The following is a 20,570-nucleotide window of genomic DNA, read 5'->3' as shown; positions in this document are numbered from 1 at the left end:
TGTCTCACATGGAATCATCACTCAAAAGGCTCCCTCAGGCCACCTTCCCAGTCAGCCGCCACTCCCACCTTTACATTGGAACCAATATTTTGATTTATAACAACATAGATTATTTTTGCCTTTTATTGAATTTCATAATAAATAGAATTATAGAATATGTACTCTTTTGTAACTTGCTGCTTTTGCTCATTATTTTATCTGACTCAAAATATCTCTTGAGATGCTATCTTTTAAGTAGGAATTGCTGAGTCAGTATAAAGTCAGTCCTACTTTTGTTTGACAACTTTTGGGTTTGGAAAAATATGACATTTAAAACCAAAAATATAATTATCTTACTGTGAGTCTAATCATCATTGCTACATTAGAAAATTCACACAGTGCTACACCTGCTGCTGGCACAAGGTTATATGCAGAAAGGGCAAGGCTGGAGCCCACATTTAGCAGTACTCTAAACCTAGCAATAGCAGAATATAGTCCATCATAATATGATTTTTACCAGACTAATCAAGTACTGTATCATGAATGGATTATCTTAAAATTATAGAGAGAACACTAAATTCCCTAAAATAGATTTTTCACAGTTTGGGCTCTTGTTAAGTCAATTTAGTGGGCTGCGACTACCATTTTAAACAAGTGAAATAGAACAAAATGGAAAATATCAAAGGGAACTGTATATGATAAAACTGAGTCATGTTTCACTTATACTGGATCATAGTATGTATCATATTTCTCACCTTGTATCGCAGTAAATACTTTATAGCCACTTCCCTAACGAAAACACGAAATATATATTGAACAACTGCAGTGTGCATGTTTTGTTATGTGCACATGTTATTAAAATAGGTAAAACTTGGCCTACATATTTTAACAAAAAGTCATGTGCCCAGATAATTATAGTAAGAAAAGCTACATAGTGTGGCAAGGCCATAAGAGTAATAAAGCTTAGAACATTCAGAAAAGATTCATAACAGTTGGCATTTGAGTAAATTTTGAGGGATAAATAGGATTTTATGTGCTCAAGAGGTGAGGAGGGAGTGATAAAAGTATTAGCATAAACAAAAAAATTAGAACGTAATGCACACAGAGAGTAGTCTACTTAAAAAAAAAGATAATTGGGTTCATTCAGGTGACAGAAGTTATGCCTCAAAGGGTAAATGTTAAGTTTAGAAGTCTGTACTTTACTCAGTAGTGAGTGAGGAGCCATTAAGGAAAACAGTTAAATGACAAAAGTGATACTTTAGAAAGAGGAATCTTATGTGTTGGTTATCTAGGAAGGGAATGAAAGTGGTGGTAGGTAGTCTAGATAGAGGACTATAGAAATAATCCAAATAAAGATAATAAAGAACAAAAGTATAGTGAAGCTGGGGAAAATAGAAAGGAAAGAAGTGATAGATCTAGATTACTTACCAAAAACAACAACTACAACAAGTATATCATCAGTAGGACTTGCTGACCCTTTGGACATGAGAACTAAGGAAGAAGAATGAATAAAAAAAAAAAATCCAAAGTTTTGGCTAGGATAACTAAGAATATGATGGTACAGGTAGCATTTCTAGAAATAGGGAAATAAGGAGAAAGCCTTTTTCAAAGTAGAGATGATGACAGGTTGTGTTTTAGAGAGATTTAAGAAGCTGGCAAGTACAAATAACCAAAGGCCACTGGAAATTAGGAACTAGACACTGGGAAGGAATTTGGGAATATTTTGGAGAGTGATAGTTGAGGCATAATAGTGAATGTGCTCACTCAGAACTTGTAGGGAAAAAGGAGAAAAGGGACAAACTTTGGGGAGCCTCCCAAACCCCTTTTCTCCATTTAAGGAGTAGACATGAAAGTAACTCATTGGGAATAGCCTAAATGTGCAGAAGGGTGGGTGAGATATTAGGATATCACAATCTAAAGAAGATAAAATTTCAAGGAAAAAAAGCCTTCAACAATGTTATATATAACAAAGAAGAAAGTTGGTGGGGGCCATTTTCTTTGTCAAGTAGCAGTTTTATTGGTGAAATTGAAATTAATCATTTTAGAAATATGGGAGTGAGAGGAAAGATGTATAAGCCAGATAAGAAGTGAAAGGAATGAGCAGGGAAATGGAAGGAGAAAAGAAGATACCCAGAAATTTTTAGGTGAATAGGATGGTAAAGTCACACACAATTTTATAAGGAAAGAAGGTAATTGAATAGGTCTCTAATGGAAGGCCTTATCAATAAAATTAGACTGACACTGAAGTTAACTGTTTTGTAACTGTTTCTGTTTAAAATGAATTGAGATTAGGGAATATGGCCAATGGAATAGTAGTTATCCAGAATTGATACAAGTCAAGTAACTTAAAATATGTTGGAGCAGCAACAGTGAAGGGAGAGGTGAAGTCAGACCTAATCAGCACAGTCCAATGACCTATAGTATGTATTTCTTGACATCTCCAGAAGGAGACTCTAGAAAGCAGAGTAGAAATGATTTACAATGTTATTTACCAGCTGTTGCAAAGTTCAGGGGATCCAAGGATCACAAATGATATTGCGAGAACCAGACAGGAAACAGATGTGGAAGGTTAAGGAATATAAATTTCAGTAGTTACTGATAGATTTTGAAAACACGCATCTGTCTGGAATTGTTGCTGTTAAATAACAACAATTCATTTGCCGCTTCCTTAGCTGAAGTATACTTGAATGGAACTATATAAAAAAGTCATTGAGCACAAAGGGGCTTTTCAAAGAATTCACAAGGAACATCCACGGCCAATTGTCTGGCTGCAAGTTTTTGCTGCACAGTCCAAAATAGCAGTGGGATTATAAAACATTTTATTTAAGTCATGGTTTGTTCTATGACTGTTTAGTCTAGGCTTTGCCTCTCAAAATAGTACCATAGATTCTTTTACGCATGCTTTACCTACATGGTGTTAAGTTCAAAAGTTTATTATCACATCCCTAAAATCCCAATCCATAGTTTCTCTTAATAAATTATTCTAGCTCTGGTATCTAAAATTTTATTTAAACTTTTTTTTTTTTTTTTGAGACATGGTCTCACCCTGTCATCAGGCTGGAGTGCAGTGGTGCAATCTTGGCTCACTGCAGCCTTGACCTCCCTACCCACCTCAGTTTCCTGAATAGCTGGAACTACAGGAGTGCCCCGCCATATCTGGCTAATTTTATTTATTTTTTGTAGAGACAAGGTCTCATTATGTTGCCCAGGCTGATCTCAACCTCCTGGACTCAAGCAATCCTCCAGCCTCGGCCTCCCAGTGTGCTGGCATTACAGACCTGGGTCACTGCACCCGGCCTTATTTAAACTTTTGAATCCTGCTTATTTCACTTCTTAGGATGAGAAGATAGAGTAGGCCATATGAATGTTGAGTAGCAACATTGAGTTTTCCAGATTGTGTTTTGTTTACTTTAGTTCCATGAGCTAGTACAAAAATCAATAAATGAAGGCAGCAGGGTGAGGAGGTTGGGGGTTTGTAGTATGGTGAAATTACTGAGGAAACATGACAAGTTATTATACTTTTTTTTTGGCAATTCAAATGTTCATTAGCATATTAAGGCTGTTGGAAGCCATACAGGAAATAAGGTTAATTTTTTCTAAATCATATACCACTACCGCCATCACTACCACTCAATTTTGCTTTTACACAAAGCTTGTTAATATCCTTTGGAACACACTCTGGGAAATATTATTACATTTTAAAATGTGTTCAAAATTAACAATATAGAAATGAAATCTTATGAGTGTGTGTGTTGAGTACTTCTGAGAGAGCAGAGTAACAGATATGAAGAATGTAGATCATGTAAATTATGGGCAATGTCCATAGATGCCCAAAAGCTAATGTGACAGACCAAAAAGAACCAGTGATCTTCAGGGAAATAAGTTCTCCCCAAATATGAAGAATAATTCCTACTTCTGTTATTCTAGAGTTTGGAAAGCAAATATGAGTTTATTATATCCATTCCACCATGTTTTTTGTTGAATCTTTAGTAAAAATCAGAGACTATGATTTGTGGGACTCTTGGAATGGCCATTTGTTAGCTGTGAAACCTTAGGCAAGTTATTAACATTTCTGAGCTTGTTTCTTCATCTGTAAAATGGAGACAAGGTGATTGATATTGAATATATACAGTCTTTAGCAATGCATCTGCACATGTAAGTTTCCAATAAGTGGTTGATATTATTAATTATTTTTATTATTTTTTTTCTACTCCACATTTGCCTCACCTATCTAAAGGGCCCTGCTTTAAGCCCATGCTTACACAACAACCGCTTTCTCCACTTAATCCTTTAAATTATATTTTCTTTAGTTGTTGTAGCTTCCACATAGGAGATGGCTGTAGTTAAACTTGGGTTTTTATCTCTGATTAGACTGTCATTGTTTTTACATTGTAATTGATGGTCAGAGACATCATGCTAGATGTAAGAGATGTGGTCATCTCTGCATTTTTTTGTTGTTGTTATTCACTTGTGCATAAATTATTAATATTATCTTCAATCTACAATTTCTGTGCAGGAATATTTTTAAGCCACTTGTCTGTTGCATTACATTTCATTTAGTTGAAACCAGATACATAATTGATAAATATACTTTACTAGGCTCATGTAAACCATCTGATTTATAATGTACAGCATTTTGTTAGCCTTAGATACCATGCTATTAGAATGAATGTCTTTAGGGAATAGTTTATGTTGGTAATTCCTGAAGTCTTTTTGACATTATAAACACAGTCTTCGAATTTGGAATTTTAAGGAAAATTATATTGTTAATGATAAAGGTGACAACAAAATCAAAATTCTGTTATAAGTGACAACAATGTAAGGTTAAAATGAATGAAATTGCTTTAATACTTTAATATTCTCTTTTATCTAATCAAATGACTCCAACGTAAGAAACTAAATTTTGTTATTAGAATACAAAAGCCTAAGATTAGTCAAAAAGGATTTTTATGTTACCTCTCATAATTAGCATCTAATGTACAACTTTTCTCTTATATTTTAATGTTGACAGCTTCTTCCTTGTGATTCTTCAGAAGCAGATGAAATGGAAAGACTCAAGCGTGAAAGAGATGATGCCTTGAAAGAAGTAAATACACTTAAGGTAACCTCTAATTTAGTTTCCTTATGTTTTCTTCAGAAAAAAAAGAAAAAGAAAAAAATCCTATATTGGATTCTGAAGTATTGGGGCTTAATTTTATTTTTAATGGAAAAATATTAATATCAAATAGTAAAAATCAGATTCTTCATTCAGTTGGCCTTTAGAGAATTAATTTTTGGTCTACATATTTATATTTCACAATATCTGTGCAACATTTAGTGTGAACAATGGTTTTTGCTCATGTCTTCTGTTCAGGTTCCTTCTTATCCTTTTTATTCTCTCTCATTGGTGGCCAGGGCAGAATTAGATGAAGAGCCAATAAAGCAAGTTGTGGCAATTTCGGATCCTGTGAGTTCTTTGGGAAATACATTTTTTTTCATGTGCAGGGCTATTCTTAAGGGATATCATGTTTTGCTAACGTAATTTGGAATTAAGACAAAATATTATTTAAGAGAGGAAAAAAGCACACATATCCCAAATATACTATAACATTTTTCTTCTTTTTTTGTTTGTTTGGTTTTTTGATTCTTGTTTTTGTTTTGTGTTTTTGAGACAGGGTCTCACTCTGTTACCCAGGCTGGAGTGCAATACTGCAATCACGTCTCACTGTAGCCTCAACCTCCTGGGTTCAAGCGATTCTTCTACCTCAACCTCCCAAGTAGCTGGGACAACATGTCCATGCCACCATGCTCAGCTAATTTTTTTTTAATTTTTATTTTTTAGAGATAGTGTCTCACTATTTTGTTCAGACTGGTCTCAAACACCTGGGCTCAAATGACCCACCTGCCTCAGCCTCTCAAAGTGCTGGGATTACAGGTGTGAGCCAACATGTCTGGCCTTGATTCTCTTTATATGGTTTCATTCTGTTTTTAGAAGAATATTACATTTAAATTATATCCTAATTTTTACAGAAAGCTATATTTTCCAGATCTTCAGGAAAAGCAACATAACTACTTGATTTACCACTAATTCACCATAGGAACATATTTTTAAAATTATTTTATTAAATAAAGTATAATATATTGATAATTATTTAATTTTTATTAAATAGAAAATCTTTATACCAAAAAGAAAGAAAATTTGTTTTGCTACCTTAGTTTTTATAATTTCAACCTCTAAAGGAAGCCATTGTTGCAAATAAATTATTTATCTTTTCATAGATTTTTCTCTACACAGAAAATTATATTTTTAAAAAATAGGCAGGGCATGATGGCTGACACCTGTAATCACAGTACTTTGGGAGGCTGAGGCAAGAGGATTACTTGAGCTCAGGAGTTTAACATCAGCCTGGGCAATATAGCAGGACCCCATCTCTACTATTTAAAACATAAAAACAAAAATAAATAAATATATGTATATGTGGGAACAGGGAATATGTGAGAAATTTCTGTACTTTCCTCTTCAATTTTGCTGTGAATCTAAAACTGCTTCAAAAAATAATAAAGCCTTAAAAAAATTTTTTCCAGTATGTGTGTATTTTCACTTCTATGTAAGTCACTTCATCCACACTTTTTTTTTTTACAACTTGCCTTCCTTTTTTTCTCTCTCTCTCTCTTTATAAGAATTATATCTCAGGCAGCTTTTCAGGTTAATATACACAGATCTACCAAATTCTTCTCAATAACTGTCCTATACATTAAATAGTTATTTAGCCAGTTCCCTATTGATGGACATTAGACTATTTCCAGTTTTTAAAATAATTTCATCTTCAGCAGCTTTGTAGATTTATCTTTGGGCATTTGCACAGTATATACACAGAATGAATGTCTGAAAATGTAATTGCTTTATTGAAAGATATAGACACTTAAAATTTTGCATATGTTACCATATTCCCTTTGAAAAGGTTTTCCCAATTTACATTCCTTCCTAAAGTATATGAGCATTTCACTACTATAAGAGTATTTTATATATTTCTTTTCTTACCTTTGAAACCACTATCTTTCCACATTTTTTAGTGCAACAATTGTTTTGCTAGAAAATAAAAATTTAGTTTTAAAAATACATTGACAGTGGTTTCCTTATATTCTCTTAGAAAACTTCCCCAATGTTGGTTACCTTAATAAGATAACTTTTTATGTATTCTTTTATCTCTACCTAAACCATTAGACTTGTGGTTTATCAGAATTCTCAGAGGCTCTCAGATCTTTTTCATTTCCTTATAGTTTATCATTGTTAACTTTAGTGATATATTTGTTTTTATTTTAATATCAATAGTAATTATTAGAATGTTAATTTGAAAGTGTATATGTCATATTAATTTAACATTTCAATAAGACTTCCCTGAGGAGTCATTCAATAAATCAGGATTTACCTTTAAAGTTCATGAAATGTAACTGAATATACCCTGATATGACAAAACCTAAACTCCCTGATAAGCCGGCTACCAGCTAGCTCAGTTGGTTAGAATATGGTGCAAAATTCCAGATAAAACAAATTTTACATGTTATAATTACCTTTACCTCAAAACCTACCTATTGGCTGGCCAGTTAAAGAAGCCATATAAAGTAGTATACAAAGCAATAAATATTTTGTTAAAGGTAATGTTTTTGTTTTCAGTTTTTCTACTTGTATTATACACTCATAAAAAGCAGAGGTTGTTAAATGAATTTAGGTGGTGTCTCATCACTTTTCATTATCCTGTGACATCTCTATTCTTCATGTCTAATATGAGATACAAATAAAAATGAAACCAAGATAATTTTATGTCAATAGCTAATTTTTATCTTGCAAGAGTAATTTTTAAAAGTGCTGTGGGCTTTATTTAAGGAAGGCTTTCTGCAGAATTCACATTGCTACTACTTTGCAAAGGTGAATGGAAAATAGATATATTTTCCATTTACAGATACAAAAAAACTAGGGCACAAAGGGTGAAGGTGACTTGCCAGAACATAAAATCACAGGAGCCCGCAGTCTCTTGGCTCCTGTGGCATAGTCATTAGATTGCTATATTATATTCATTTTCATATACCTTCATTTCACCTCTTAGACAAGAATAAGCTGAAATATACCAGAAAGGATATTGCCTCTTATAAACATTGTAATAGTGCCATGAATCTTTACCACTCAATTTAATGTTCGAGCAATTCCTCTGTTCAGGTTTGTATTTAATGGCTCTTAAATTACTCTTAGTATTTCTGATTTGACCAATAAAATGTGGATTTATTTAAGATATAATTAATAAAAATGGACATTGTAGGGTATATGCTTGACTTAATTTCAAATCCAAAGATACTTTATGTGTATGTATAATATTAACCTTAATAACTATTATTTTATGTTTTGTTTACATTAGTCATATCTGCCTTTTCATGGATAATCTTTCAAGAATAAGCTAAAATTAAATTAGGAAATTAAGAGGTGAGCCAGTCTCATCATATGCCCTCTTTTGTATGGTCAAAGACCTTTAATTCTAGTTTATAATAATAATGCTCTTCAATTTGCTATCTCTTTGGCAATGATAGCTTAACCAAAATTGAGTTAATATTTACACATTTGTATTCTTAACTGGCTTCTGTTTGAGCTTATATTTTGAGATTTTGCAAAATTAAGGTAATAAAAAGTATATTTACATCACAATTTACTGTAAATAACTAATTACTTTTAAGTGCCTCATGTAAAGCCGGAAAAATGACTAGGAGCAACATTGTCAGACTGTAGCAATTTGATATTTGGGAATATAAGCCTTGAAACAAGGGACTAAGAAGTCATACTTGTTGATACTTTCATAACAAGTTGTTAACTTGGTGGTTTTTAAATATAGGAAAAATTATTGGAATCAGATAAGCAAAGGAAACAATTGACAGAAGAGCTTCAGAATGTGAAACAAGTAAGTATATGTATTGTGTATATATGTGCTCGTGTGTGTGTGTGTGTGTGTGAACATATAAGGTATAATTATAAAGCAGTGGTTCATTATAATATCCCAGAGCTTCCTGATACATATTACATAATACAAAATAGCATAGAGCTTAAAAGCAATCACTTTTGGAGGCTGTACCTATGCTAAAGTCTTGCTACTATTGCTCAAAACAATGTTAAAACCTCTTTGACATTGCTTTGAAAAAAAGATATCCATAGACCAAAATAACCAATCTCATTGCTTTTCCATTGCTTTTTCTTTTCTTTCATTTCCCCTTTTTTCTTTTTCTTTTTTATTTTGTTACTCATACTTCATTTTACTAAAGAACAAAAAAGCCATCAAGGCAGAGCATTTTTTACATTTATTTGTTAATAATAAAAAGTAAATATTTATTTTCACTTTGCATTATTCTTCAAAGAATTTGAGGTAGCTTACTATAAAACAAATATATGACAATATCATAAAATGAAGATCCAAATGACAAAATATAAATAAGAGAACATTGTTAGAGATCAACAGTAATCACCTGATTTTGAATCTCCCTTACACAGTCCCCCTAGAAAACATAAAATCAACAAAGAAAGCAAATAGAACCATACAGGACCCATATTTTGAATATGACTATGTGACAAAAAGATACCACAGCCTTTAAAGTACTTATAAATACAGTAAGAAAAATAATAATTCCAACAAAACTCCTGAAGCTTGCCTTTACTGAAACCTGGAATACAGAGAACAGAGGAGGCAAGGCTTGAAAAATTCTGAAATAAAGAGTAGAGAGAAACCATGAATTAGATGAAGAACAAACAAAATCACCTCCAGAAAGAGAAAATGTAACAATAAATGCCAAAATACTGGACATATGTCAAGACTTGGTGGTTCTTAGCACTAGCTACAAAAAAGAGACTTCAAGGTATGAATGCAGTCAAAAATGGCAGCCTTGAAGAATCATTGTTTCTGAGGAAGAACCAGATAAATAGAGAATGGATAGAATTCCTTGGAGACTAGGCAATGATGGGAAAGAAGGAAATAAGAAGGGAAAATTAAGGAGCTTACAGAAATGAAAGCAGAGCACAACTTACTAATCCACCCACCCTACCCTATGACCATCAAAACAAGATCCATAAAAGAAACCGCACAGAAGGGAGTGCTCTTAAACTAAGAACTTTTTCTGTGAAATAAAAAAGAATAGAACAAAAATTCTATCTCCATCATTATAAAACAACTGAAAAAATCAGATGATATCAATGAAAGCTTTCCTCCTGATGAAAACTTTCCAAAACAATTTAACCACAAAACTTAAGAAAAATATAACATCGCAATCCATACTCAAGGGAATTTCCTCAAATAAGCATTTGGGCTAAGAAAAACACATCTCAAATGAGAAATTAAAAAATAGTAATAATAGATATTGATCCCCCCCCAAAAAAATCAGGAAAAAGTGAAATGAGAGTTGATAAAACTTAGGAAAGAAGGAAGAGACAAAATCCTATCAGAAATGAAAACCAAATTACAAGTTGCTCCAGGAAGAATATAATCAAGTGAAAAGGCAATGAAGAAAACAAGAAAAGCAACTAGGAAAGTGAAAATATAATCAAGAAGTAAAAGAGTTTCTTAAAGAAATCAATCAAAATAACTGAACAGCCTAATACTTAGAACTATAATCCAAGAAAACTTTCTAGAATTAAAAGAAGACTTGAATCTAATATAGGTACTGGGGAAATCTGACCTGGAAAAATTACTCTACAATATATTCTAGTAAAATTATTAGATTTTAGAGGAAAATAAATGCACAGTGCCTCCAAGTAAAAAGATCAAGCAACTTATGAAGGCAATAGAATTAGACCAGCATTAGGTTTCTCAAAACAACATGCAAAGTAAGGCAATAGTGGAACAACATTTTCAAGACACTAAAGGAAAGAAAGTATACAAAAATATTTCATATAGCCAACCTGACTTTAAAATATCAAGGCCATAGAAAACAGTTTGTGATATACCAGTACTAAGGGAATATTTCACACGTGGTATTCCTGAAGAACTTCAGATAGGATGAGTTTTATCCAACTAAAAAATGCCTAAAATAACTTTGGAAAATGTTCCCAAATGGTGAGAACTTCATATATTTTATTGTACAGGTGAGACTAAAATGAGTCAGTGCATGGATGAAAAAATAACATGTGAACATTACATGTGTTAACAAAAGTCAAAAGATGCAAATTTTTTAATGGGAGGATAAGAAAGAAAAAAGAGGAAAACAGAATACATCATTTTGTTATATAAGCAAAGGGTAGCAGTCAATAAATATCATTTAAAACTGATATCAGATAAAAATTAGGTAAAAATAGAGGAGATAGCAAGCACTTAAAGAGTAATAAGGGAAAGGTAACCTATAGAATGAAAATACAAACTTTCATAAACACCAAAAAGAATTTTTTAAGTAAAAAGGACACACAAAGAAATGCAGTAAATATACACAATAATTTCAACATAAGACAGTTTGATAGAACTGCAACCAAACATAATGGTTATCTTAATTAGCGTGAAAAAGATCAACTCACCTATTTTTTAAAAAGTTTTTCAAAAAATGTAGTTTGCCAAAACTGACTGGAGTAAAGATAGAAAGCCTAAAAGGCCATTTTCTGTAGAAGAGATAAAGTAAGTTATCAAAAAACTATACTAGATAAAAGGACCAGGCAAGATGGTTTCACAGAGAAATTTAACCAAACCTTTGACAGTCTCAAAACTATATAAATTGCTTCAGAGTATAAAAAATGAAAGAAATTTTCCAAATTCTTTTCATGAAGCAAGTATAGCGTTGATGTATAAACTTAATAAAAATGACACAAAAAAAGAAGACACAGACTAGAAAAACAATTAGAGGCATATGACTTGGAAAATAAAAAAATAAAACTGTCTTTTTTTGCAGATGATATAGTAGTAATCTGGAATACCCTGGAGAGTGATAAAAGTAACTCAGTAAGTTGATAAGCTAGCAAGATATAAAATTAACATGCAAAACTAAATTGCATCCATATACACAAATAATAACCAGTTAGAAGTTTTAATAGTTGAAGAGAAACCAAAATTATATAGAAAAATAGGCAGAAGACCTGAACAGATAATTCATCAAAAAACCTATAAAAATGTCCATTAGACAAATGAAAAGATACTGAATGTCTTTCTCTCATAATAAAAGAAATGCCAGTTAAATCTATACTATCATAGAACTTCTAGCTTCTAAAATCATTAAGTCAAACCGTCTAAGGAATGATGGAATAAGACTCTGACGGAGGACATTCCCCAATAAAAAATAACTCCAGAACCTAAACATTTAATAATAAGCAACTACCAAAGGAATTGGAGAATGAATATCATCAGACAAATTGCTCCTTCTGGAAGAGAAGCAGAATATTAACATGTATCTAGAAGTAAGAAGTAAAAATTATATGAAATGGTATTCTTTTTGTTTGTTTGTTTTTGTTTTAGATGGAGTCTTGCTCCATCCAGGCTGTAGTGCAGAGGGGCACGATCTCAGCTCACTGCAACCTCCACCTCCCGGGTTCAAGCGATTCTCCTGCCTCAGCCTCCCATGTAGCTGGGATTACAGGTGCGCACCACGACGCCCAGCTAATTTTTGTACTTTTAGTAGAGATGAGGTTTTGCCATGTTGGCCAGGCTGGTTTTGAACTCCTGACCTCAGGTGATCTGCCTGCCTCGGCCTCCCAAAGTGCTGGATTACGGGTGTGAGCCACTGCACCGGGCCTGAAATGGTATTCTTAGAGAGGTGTCACTCCTTTCTGTATCTTTTATGAACAAGGAAAATTAAAAATACACCTGCTTATTTTTGTAAAAGAAATCAAAGGAGGGATAAACTACACAGCAATGAGATTGATTACCTATAACATGGGTAGACATGCATGTTAAGATACAGGAAAGAGTGACACTTCTCTAAGAATACCTTTTCATGTAATATTTACTTTTGTGTACATGTTAATATTCTACTCATTTGAAAAATATATTAAAAATTAAGATGGAAAGGGGAAAATAAACCTAAAACTGCAAGTGTACTGAAGAAAATGAATCTAATTGTATTTCAAATGAATACCATAATTATGGTAAGGAAAAAAAACAAAGATAGAACCAATTCAAGCAACCAGTGAATGCAGTATTTGTGTTCAGTGTTTTGTCAGGATGGAATTGAGTTGGGAAGGAATTTCATACAAGTCCTAAACCTTTTTTTTTTTTTTTGGTATGTTTTTTGTTTTGTTTTATTGTTTTAGTGGTGGGGCAAAGCAGTTCTGAAACAATTTTAGATGCTTTATAGGTCTGAGCAAATGTGTTCATTGTTGAGAAGCAGAATCTCAATGAAAAAGAAAAGACAAAATAGAATGAATGAAGTCAAGAAAGGACCCTGAGTTGGGTGTGATGGTATGCATCTATAGTTCCAGCCACTTGGGAGGCTGAAGTGGGAGGATGGCTTGAGGCCACAGTGTGCTATTACGGTGCCTGTGACTAGCCACTGTATTCCAGCCTGGGCAACTTAGTGACACCTTGTCTCTTAAAAGGAAAAAGAAAGAAGGAGAGAACCCTGTGGGATGGGCTTGAATTGGATGTATCATTGTGAATACATCATTTCTTATATATGTATGTGCATATGAACATGTATGTACACAGGTGTATATATATATGCATGTGTATATGTACAGATGTTCCTCAACACAATGGGGCTATGTCCTGATACACCCAATCCAAGTTGAAAATATCAAGTAGAAAATGTGTTTAATACCCCAGTAAGCCTATTATAAAGTCAAAGAAACATTAAGTCAAACCATCATAAGTCAGGGACCATCTGTATATGTATATTTTCCCTAGTTCTGTGAACTTAAAGGGCTAAGAAACAGACACCCTAATAACAGTGAGCACATTACTATATCTAAGTGTCCAGATACCACTCCCCACTAGAAGAAAGCCAGGCTACTCAGAGAAATGACTAATTACAGAAACAAGGAAGAGTAAGTAAAATATAAGCCTGGAATATCTTAATATGCCAGAAAATAAGGACGTGCTCAAAATGACAGGGGCATATCACAGGGAACTAGCTTGAAGGGGCTTCCACTGGCCAAATATGGAAGAACTTGAGTACCAAAATAATTTAGTACAGTAATGTATTGCAGACTATAGAAGAAATTGTAATTCACGGTATCATTCGTAAATTGATTAACTAATTAATAGGGAGAAAGGAGTACTTTTGCCCATAGTAGGATGTTGCATACTGACTGGTAATTGCAGAGAAGCTGCTAGATTTGGAAATCAGTATTTTACATCTATTTTAATAAAGACTTGATCAGGCACAAATCATTCAATGCTAAATTTAGGGGAAAATTTTGATGAAGAGCAGAATATTTACATGGTTTTAAAGTATCTCTCTACAAACTGCTTATTAATTGCAAGGGGGTAAAATAGCAATTATACAGTGGAGAAATCAGAAAACACCTTGACTGGTGCTAAATGTTGATATCACCAATGAAGAACATATATGGGCATTGTGTGACTCCAATGTGATGCCCAAAAAATAACTACAACATCACCTGTGTAGTTTTCTGGGCAAGAATGTGTAACCTGAATCTAACCATGAAGAGATGTCAGGCAAGCTCAAAATGAGAGAAAGTTTTGTTTAAAAAAAAAAAATAGACGTGTATGACGTGTGTGTGTGTGTGTGTGTGTGTGTGTGTATGGGTTGTATTCTTTAGAAATGTCAATGCTATTTTCTTAAAAAAAAAGGCAATAAAAGTTTACAGGTTAAAAGATGCTAAAGAGACGTGAAAACTAAATACAGGATCTGACTCCAGACTGGATCCTGTACCGGAATGGGAAAAATGCTATAAAGGACATTATTGGGTCAGTTGACAAAATTGGAATACAGATGGTAGATTAAAGCATTGAATTGATGTTAAAATTCCTAAATTTGTTAACTGTACTGTGGTTATATAAAAGAATATCCTTATTCTTAGGAAATATGTGGTTATATAAGAAAATATCCTTCTTCATAGGAAATATTGGAGTTTTTAGGGATAAAGGTCCATGATGTATATAACTTACCCTCAGATGGTTAAAAAAGTGCATGTATAATTATATATATGTGTGTGTTATTTATACACATATATGTAATTGCATTATGTATAAATATTACATATATGAATACATATGTGAGCAAGATTGAGAACATGCAAAATCTCAGCAACAACCACTTACTATCAGTGGCTTACAAGAATATATTGTTTCTCACTCATGAACATGTTGGCAAAAGCATGAACCTGGGGAATTAGGTAAATCTGGGTAAAAGATATGAGGATATTCTTTATACTATTCTTGCAGCTCAACTGAATATTTGAAATTATTTCCAAAGTCAGGTTTTTTTAAAGTCCTCTATTTTGGGGCCAATTTTCAGACCTCATTTTATTCAATATTTTTGTACTTCAATTGATATGACTTTTTAGTGCTTTTCATTCTGCATCTTTTATACCTCCATGAGTTTGTATGGCCAGATCTTTTTACATTTTAGTGTTTGCATCCTGAAAATGGACATTTACAAATCTTTCTTGTTAGTTTTTATATATAGGATAAATTAGGGGATTTTTCTCCTAACTTTACATTTTTCTTTTCTCCTAAAGGCTTGGAATATATAAACTTTAGAATATCAACCATGATTGATAAAATAATAATTGTATTAAAGGCTGATGTAAGATGTGAATCTAAAGAAAAATAGCGGTTTTTTTCTTTTTCTAGCAGTACCTACTTTTTCCACATGAGGCCCTCCTGTATTTATTTCTGTGAAAGGATTGGTTTGTGTTATTAAGAAAGGTCATGTCTGCATGAATAAGTAATCTAAGGCTAATTTGTATTAGAATTTAATAAGACAAAAAAATGAATATATGAAAAAATATATAAACAAAAGAGAGACTCTTATATGGTTCACAGTGAATTGGCCAAGCACGGTGGCTCACGCCTGTAATCCCAGCACTTTGGAAGGCCAAGGTGGGTGGATCACTTGAGGCCAGGAGTTCAAAACCAGCCTGGCCAACATGGTTAACCCCCATCTCTACTAAAAATACAAAAAAATTAGCTGGGCATGGTAGCACATGCACATGCCTGTCATCCCAGCTGCTCAGAAGGCTGAGGCACAAGAATCACTTTAACCTTGGAGGTGGAGGCTGCAGTGAGCTGAGACTACACTGCTGCACTCCAGCCTGGGTAACAGAGTGATATTCTATCTCAAAAACAAAACAAAAACAAAAAAAACAGTGAACTGGCCTAAGGATAAGTGCAGTAGATAATGGGGTTTGGAGTTATACCTTTGGTTTATACCCTGACCCTGCCCCTTGCTAGCTTTTGACCTTTGTCAAACTACTTCACCTTTATGGGTCTCAGCTTCCTCATCTGTAAAATGGGTTTGATAATAGGATCCTTCACAATAGTGTTAGAGGTATTAAGATAACATACATAGATGATAATGTGTATAGCACATACCACTCAACAAATATTATAAATAATAGAAGAAAAAATATTAAGAGGTAGAAATGATTTGTACTAACTAATAAAGAGGAGGAAAATGTAATTTTAACTGAGGGCATAAGGGGACTTTTCATAGATAAGGTGGCACATGAGCTGACCCAGACACAGAAAGGCAGAGCATTTCAGGCTGAGAAAACAGCATGAAAATCATGGCATAAAAGGGGAAACTTGCTTGTGTTTGTGGTCAAAATAAACCTTCTTTTCTATGCTAACTTTAAGTTATTTAATATATTTCTGTCTTCATGTCTGAAAAAGTGTTAATAATATCTACCTTATAATTTTTTCATAGGACTTGAGAATTTAAGGGCCTAAACCTGTCAGGAATCTCATTTTGAATACCAGTTTTGACATGTATTCTTTTGTCAACATCACTATCAAAGGCCCAGGAACATAAGGGAAACACGGAAAGATGAAGCCGTTAGGAAATGACATTTGGGTGGGTGTGTTGGGGCCTACACATATAAGCAGTTGAATACCAGCCTAAGATCTTAGAGGACTGCCATTTAAAATATTTGACAAGGAGAGAAAAATGAACAACTGTCTCCACGTATAATCTGATCCCACTCTTTCTTTCATACTCCATAACCAACTTGTTGGGCCTACTTTTTAGAAATCACAGAATTTTGCCACTTTTTGCCACTTTTCACCACTTCCATCAGTGGTCTAAGCCGCCATCAAGTCCCACCCATGTTACTATTATAGCTTCCTACCAGATCACCCTACTTTTACCCTGCCTCACACCCATACTGTCTAATCTGAACAAAGCAGCCAGAAATATTGTTTTAAAACTGCACTTAGAACTCTCCAGGACTTTCCATCTCAGTCAAAGTAGGGCAGAAATGCTGCAAGTAGAAACCTCCAAGTAACTGTTAAAGCCTATGAGGGCCTACATGACCTGCTGTCCTTTCCCCATCCTAACACTCCTTTTAAAATACCTCAGCTCTTTCCACACTTCTCCCCTCCACCCCTCTACTCATTCTTCAGCTCATCTGGTCTCTTTGCACCATCTTTCCTCTAACCCTTACTGTGTGTGGAGGAGTTTCTTTTAGTATAACTATTACTATCTTACATCTTAAATAATTTACTTATGTTTTGCTCTTTATCCATGTCCCCCAACTGGAGGGTAAGCTTCATGAAGACAGCTATCTTGGATTTGTTCTCTGATTTATCTTACAACAATAGCTATTATTAGGTACTCAAACATTTGGTGAATGGATAAAGGGATAAATGGAGGACATACTTTAAGGTTAAACTGACAGCAAGTTGGGAAGTACCTGAAGATCAGATAAAAGGCTGTTGTAATAGTCTAGAACAGCAATGTCCCTTAGAAATATAATGAAAACCACTATATATTGCTATATTTTCTAATAGCCACATTTTTAAAAAAGGAAAAAGAAACAGGTAACATTAATTTTAATATACTTTATTTAGTTGGATTTATCTAAAATATTACTTTAGCATGCAGTAATATTTTTAAAATTCATTATGAGATATTTTTACCTTTTTTATACTGTATCTTTGAAATCTAGTGTTTTTAAAATTTAGAGCCATCTCAATTTTTACACTGAATTTTCATTGGAAATACTGGATCTGTGCTTAGATTTAATAAGATTTACAGTTGAAAAAGTAAATTCACATACTCAAATTGTTCCAAACTTATTTTAAAAGTTTCTAATGACTGAATTGAATACCAAAAATCTTTTTCTTTTAATATTTACATCCACACTAACAGAACTATTTTATTTTTTAAGAAGAATTTGTTTTTAAGCAAGATCTTTTCAAAGCTACATCTGATAAGTACCGTCACTAATTCTTGTCAGCTCAGTATTATTAGCATAAAATTCAAGCCCGGGAGATGGAGGCTGCAGTGAGCCATGATCATGCCGCTGCACTTCAACCTGGGCAACAGAGGAAGAACCTGTCTCAAAAACAAACAAAAAAACTGGCCAAACCCAGTGGCTCATGCCTGTAATCTCAAAACTTTGGGAGATCTGCCAAGGCAGGCAGATCGCTTGAGCCCAGCAGTTCCATTCCAGCCTGGGCAACATGGAGAACCCCTGACTCTACAAAAAATATTAGCATCAAATTCAAGGAGCATTACAAATAACAAAAGCAACTCTAAATTTAGCAGTATGAAGAAAGCATACTTCAAAATTTTTTCAGTTTTCATAGCCAATTTATGTAACACTATCAATAATTATGATCTACATATTAGCTTATAGTAGAAAAATAGGTAAAATCATTATTTTTATTTATATTATGAAAAAGTTCAATTTCACTATAAATTCTTATATTTATCTAGCTTCATAAACTTTTCTTTTCCTTGTAATTTGTAGTTTAACTCATTTACATGCACTGTGATATTAGTGAGAAAATGTAAATCACACTGCCATTTTCTTTAGTCTGGTTACTGAATATTAGATGCACATTTCCTTTTGTTTAAGAAAACCTTTAATTGGAGTTAAAAGTACAGAAAATCTTTGCAAATCTCTTTCATAACTCAGCCAAGAAGTATTGGCAAATAACATAGCATCAGAAAATGTATTGTCTTCCTTTTTTCTTTTAACAGTTTTATAAACTACTGATGACTCAGAATTTACGTGCATATACTAAACAGTGTTAGCAACTGTATCTGTGATGTTTTTCATAAAATCAGCTTGAGAAAACTGAGCACAAATATTTTCAATATGTGTCATACAGTGGAATAAAACAATAAAGCAGCCTCTTCTTTGAAAATGTCAATAAATTCAAATTTTGTTGTTGTTGTTTCTAATTTTACTTTGAGTTCTGGGATACATGTGCAGAACGTGCAGGTTTATTACATAGGTATACATATCCCACGGTGGTTTGCTGCACCTATCAACCCGACATCTAGGTTTTAAGCCTCTCATGCATTGGGTATTATCTTTATGCTCTCCCTCCTCTTGCTCCACCGCCTGACAGGCCCCAGTGTGTGATGTTCCCCTCCCTGTGTACATGTGTTCTCATTGTTCAGCTCTCACTTAAGAGTGAGAACATGCAGTATTTGGTTTTCTATTCTTGTGTTAGTTTGCTGGGAATGATGGTTTCCAGCTTCATCCATGTATCTGCAAACGACATGAAGTCTTTTCTTTTTTATGGCTGCATAGAATTCTATGGTGTATATATGCCGCATTTTCTTAATCCAGTCTATCACTGATGGGCATTTGGGTTGGTTCCAAGTCTTTGCTATTGTGAACAGTGCCACAATAAACATACTTGTGCATGTGTCTTTATAGTAGAATGATTTATAATCCTTTGGGTATATACCCAGTAAGAGGATTGCTGGGTCAAATGGTATTTCTGGTTCTAGATCCTTGAGGAATCACCATACTGTCTTCCATAACGGTTGAACTAATTTACACTCCCACCAACAGTGTAAAAGCATTCCTATTTCTCCACATCCTCTCCAGCATCTGTGTTTCCTGACTTTTTAATGATCGCCATTCTAACTGGCATGAGATGGTATCTCATTGTGATTTTGATTTGCGTTTCTCTGATGACCAGTGATGATGAGCTTTTTTTCATATGTTTCTTGGCCGCAGAAATGCCTTCTTTTGAGAAGTATCTGTTCATATCCTTCACCCACTTTTTGATGGGGTTAATAAATTTAAATTTTTGATGCAACATAGCTGGAGCACCATTTATCATGATGAAAACTTGTTTTTTATTATCTACCTGAAACTCTTTTTTGACAGATGTAAAAGGGTTAAAAAATCTACACTGCAAGTTTGATTTTTTTAGGCTGCAAATCAACATTTTATCATAAGTTTGGACGCCCTTTGAGGCAGTACATGCCTGAAGTATGAATTTGGTAGTGTCTCTTGCATGATATGGCCCACTGAAAGCTATTTTAATCAATTGATCGTTGATGTTCTTAGAAAGTTCTTATAGTCGATGGGCATTTGTTTTATTACTTAATTGAATATCCTCCATTTTTTATAAAATACGTTTCCCAGTATTTTTATCATAACTGAGATTACTATCTCAATCTAAAAATGGTTTTCTTTTTTCTGCAAAAATTCTAGCCATTTTATGGTTACA

General features: G+C 33.5%; 1 protein-coding gene across 14 annotated transcripts in view; it reads left to right on the top strand.

Annotated features, from left to right (window-relative positions):
• STXBP4 (syntaxin binding protein 4) overlaps positions 1-20,570 on the top strand; it is a 189,982-nt gene that overhangs the window by 69,268 nt on the left and 100,144 nt on the right. For 11 of the 14 annotated variants that reach the window (XR_010137888.1, XR_010137887.1, XM_063717858.1 and 8 more), the window contains 2 exons: positions 4,991-5,080; positions 8,838-8,903. Coding sequence is in view for 12 of the 14 variants with exons in the window: in XM_063717858.1 (XP_063573928.1) it covers positions 4,991-5,080; positions 8,838-8,903 (156 nt within the window). In the remaining 2 variants the exon portion in view is untranslated. 14 annotated transcript variants of the gene reach the window in all.

Source organism: Pongo abelii, chromosome 19, assembly GCF_028885655.2.
Source record: "Pongo abelii isolate AG06213 chromosome 19, NHGRI_mPonAbe1-v2.0_pri, whole genome shotgun sequence".
NCBI lineage: Eukaryota > Metazoa > Chordata > Mammalia > Primates > Hominidae > Pongo > Pongo abelii.
This window is presented reverse-complemented; position numbering and strand designations above follow the sequence as displayed.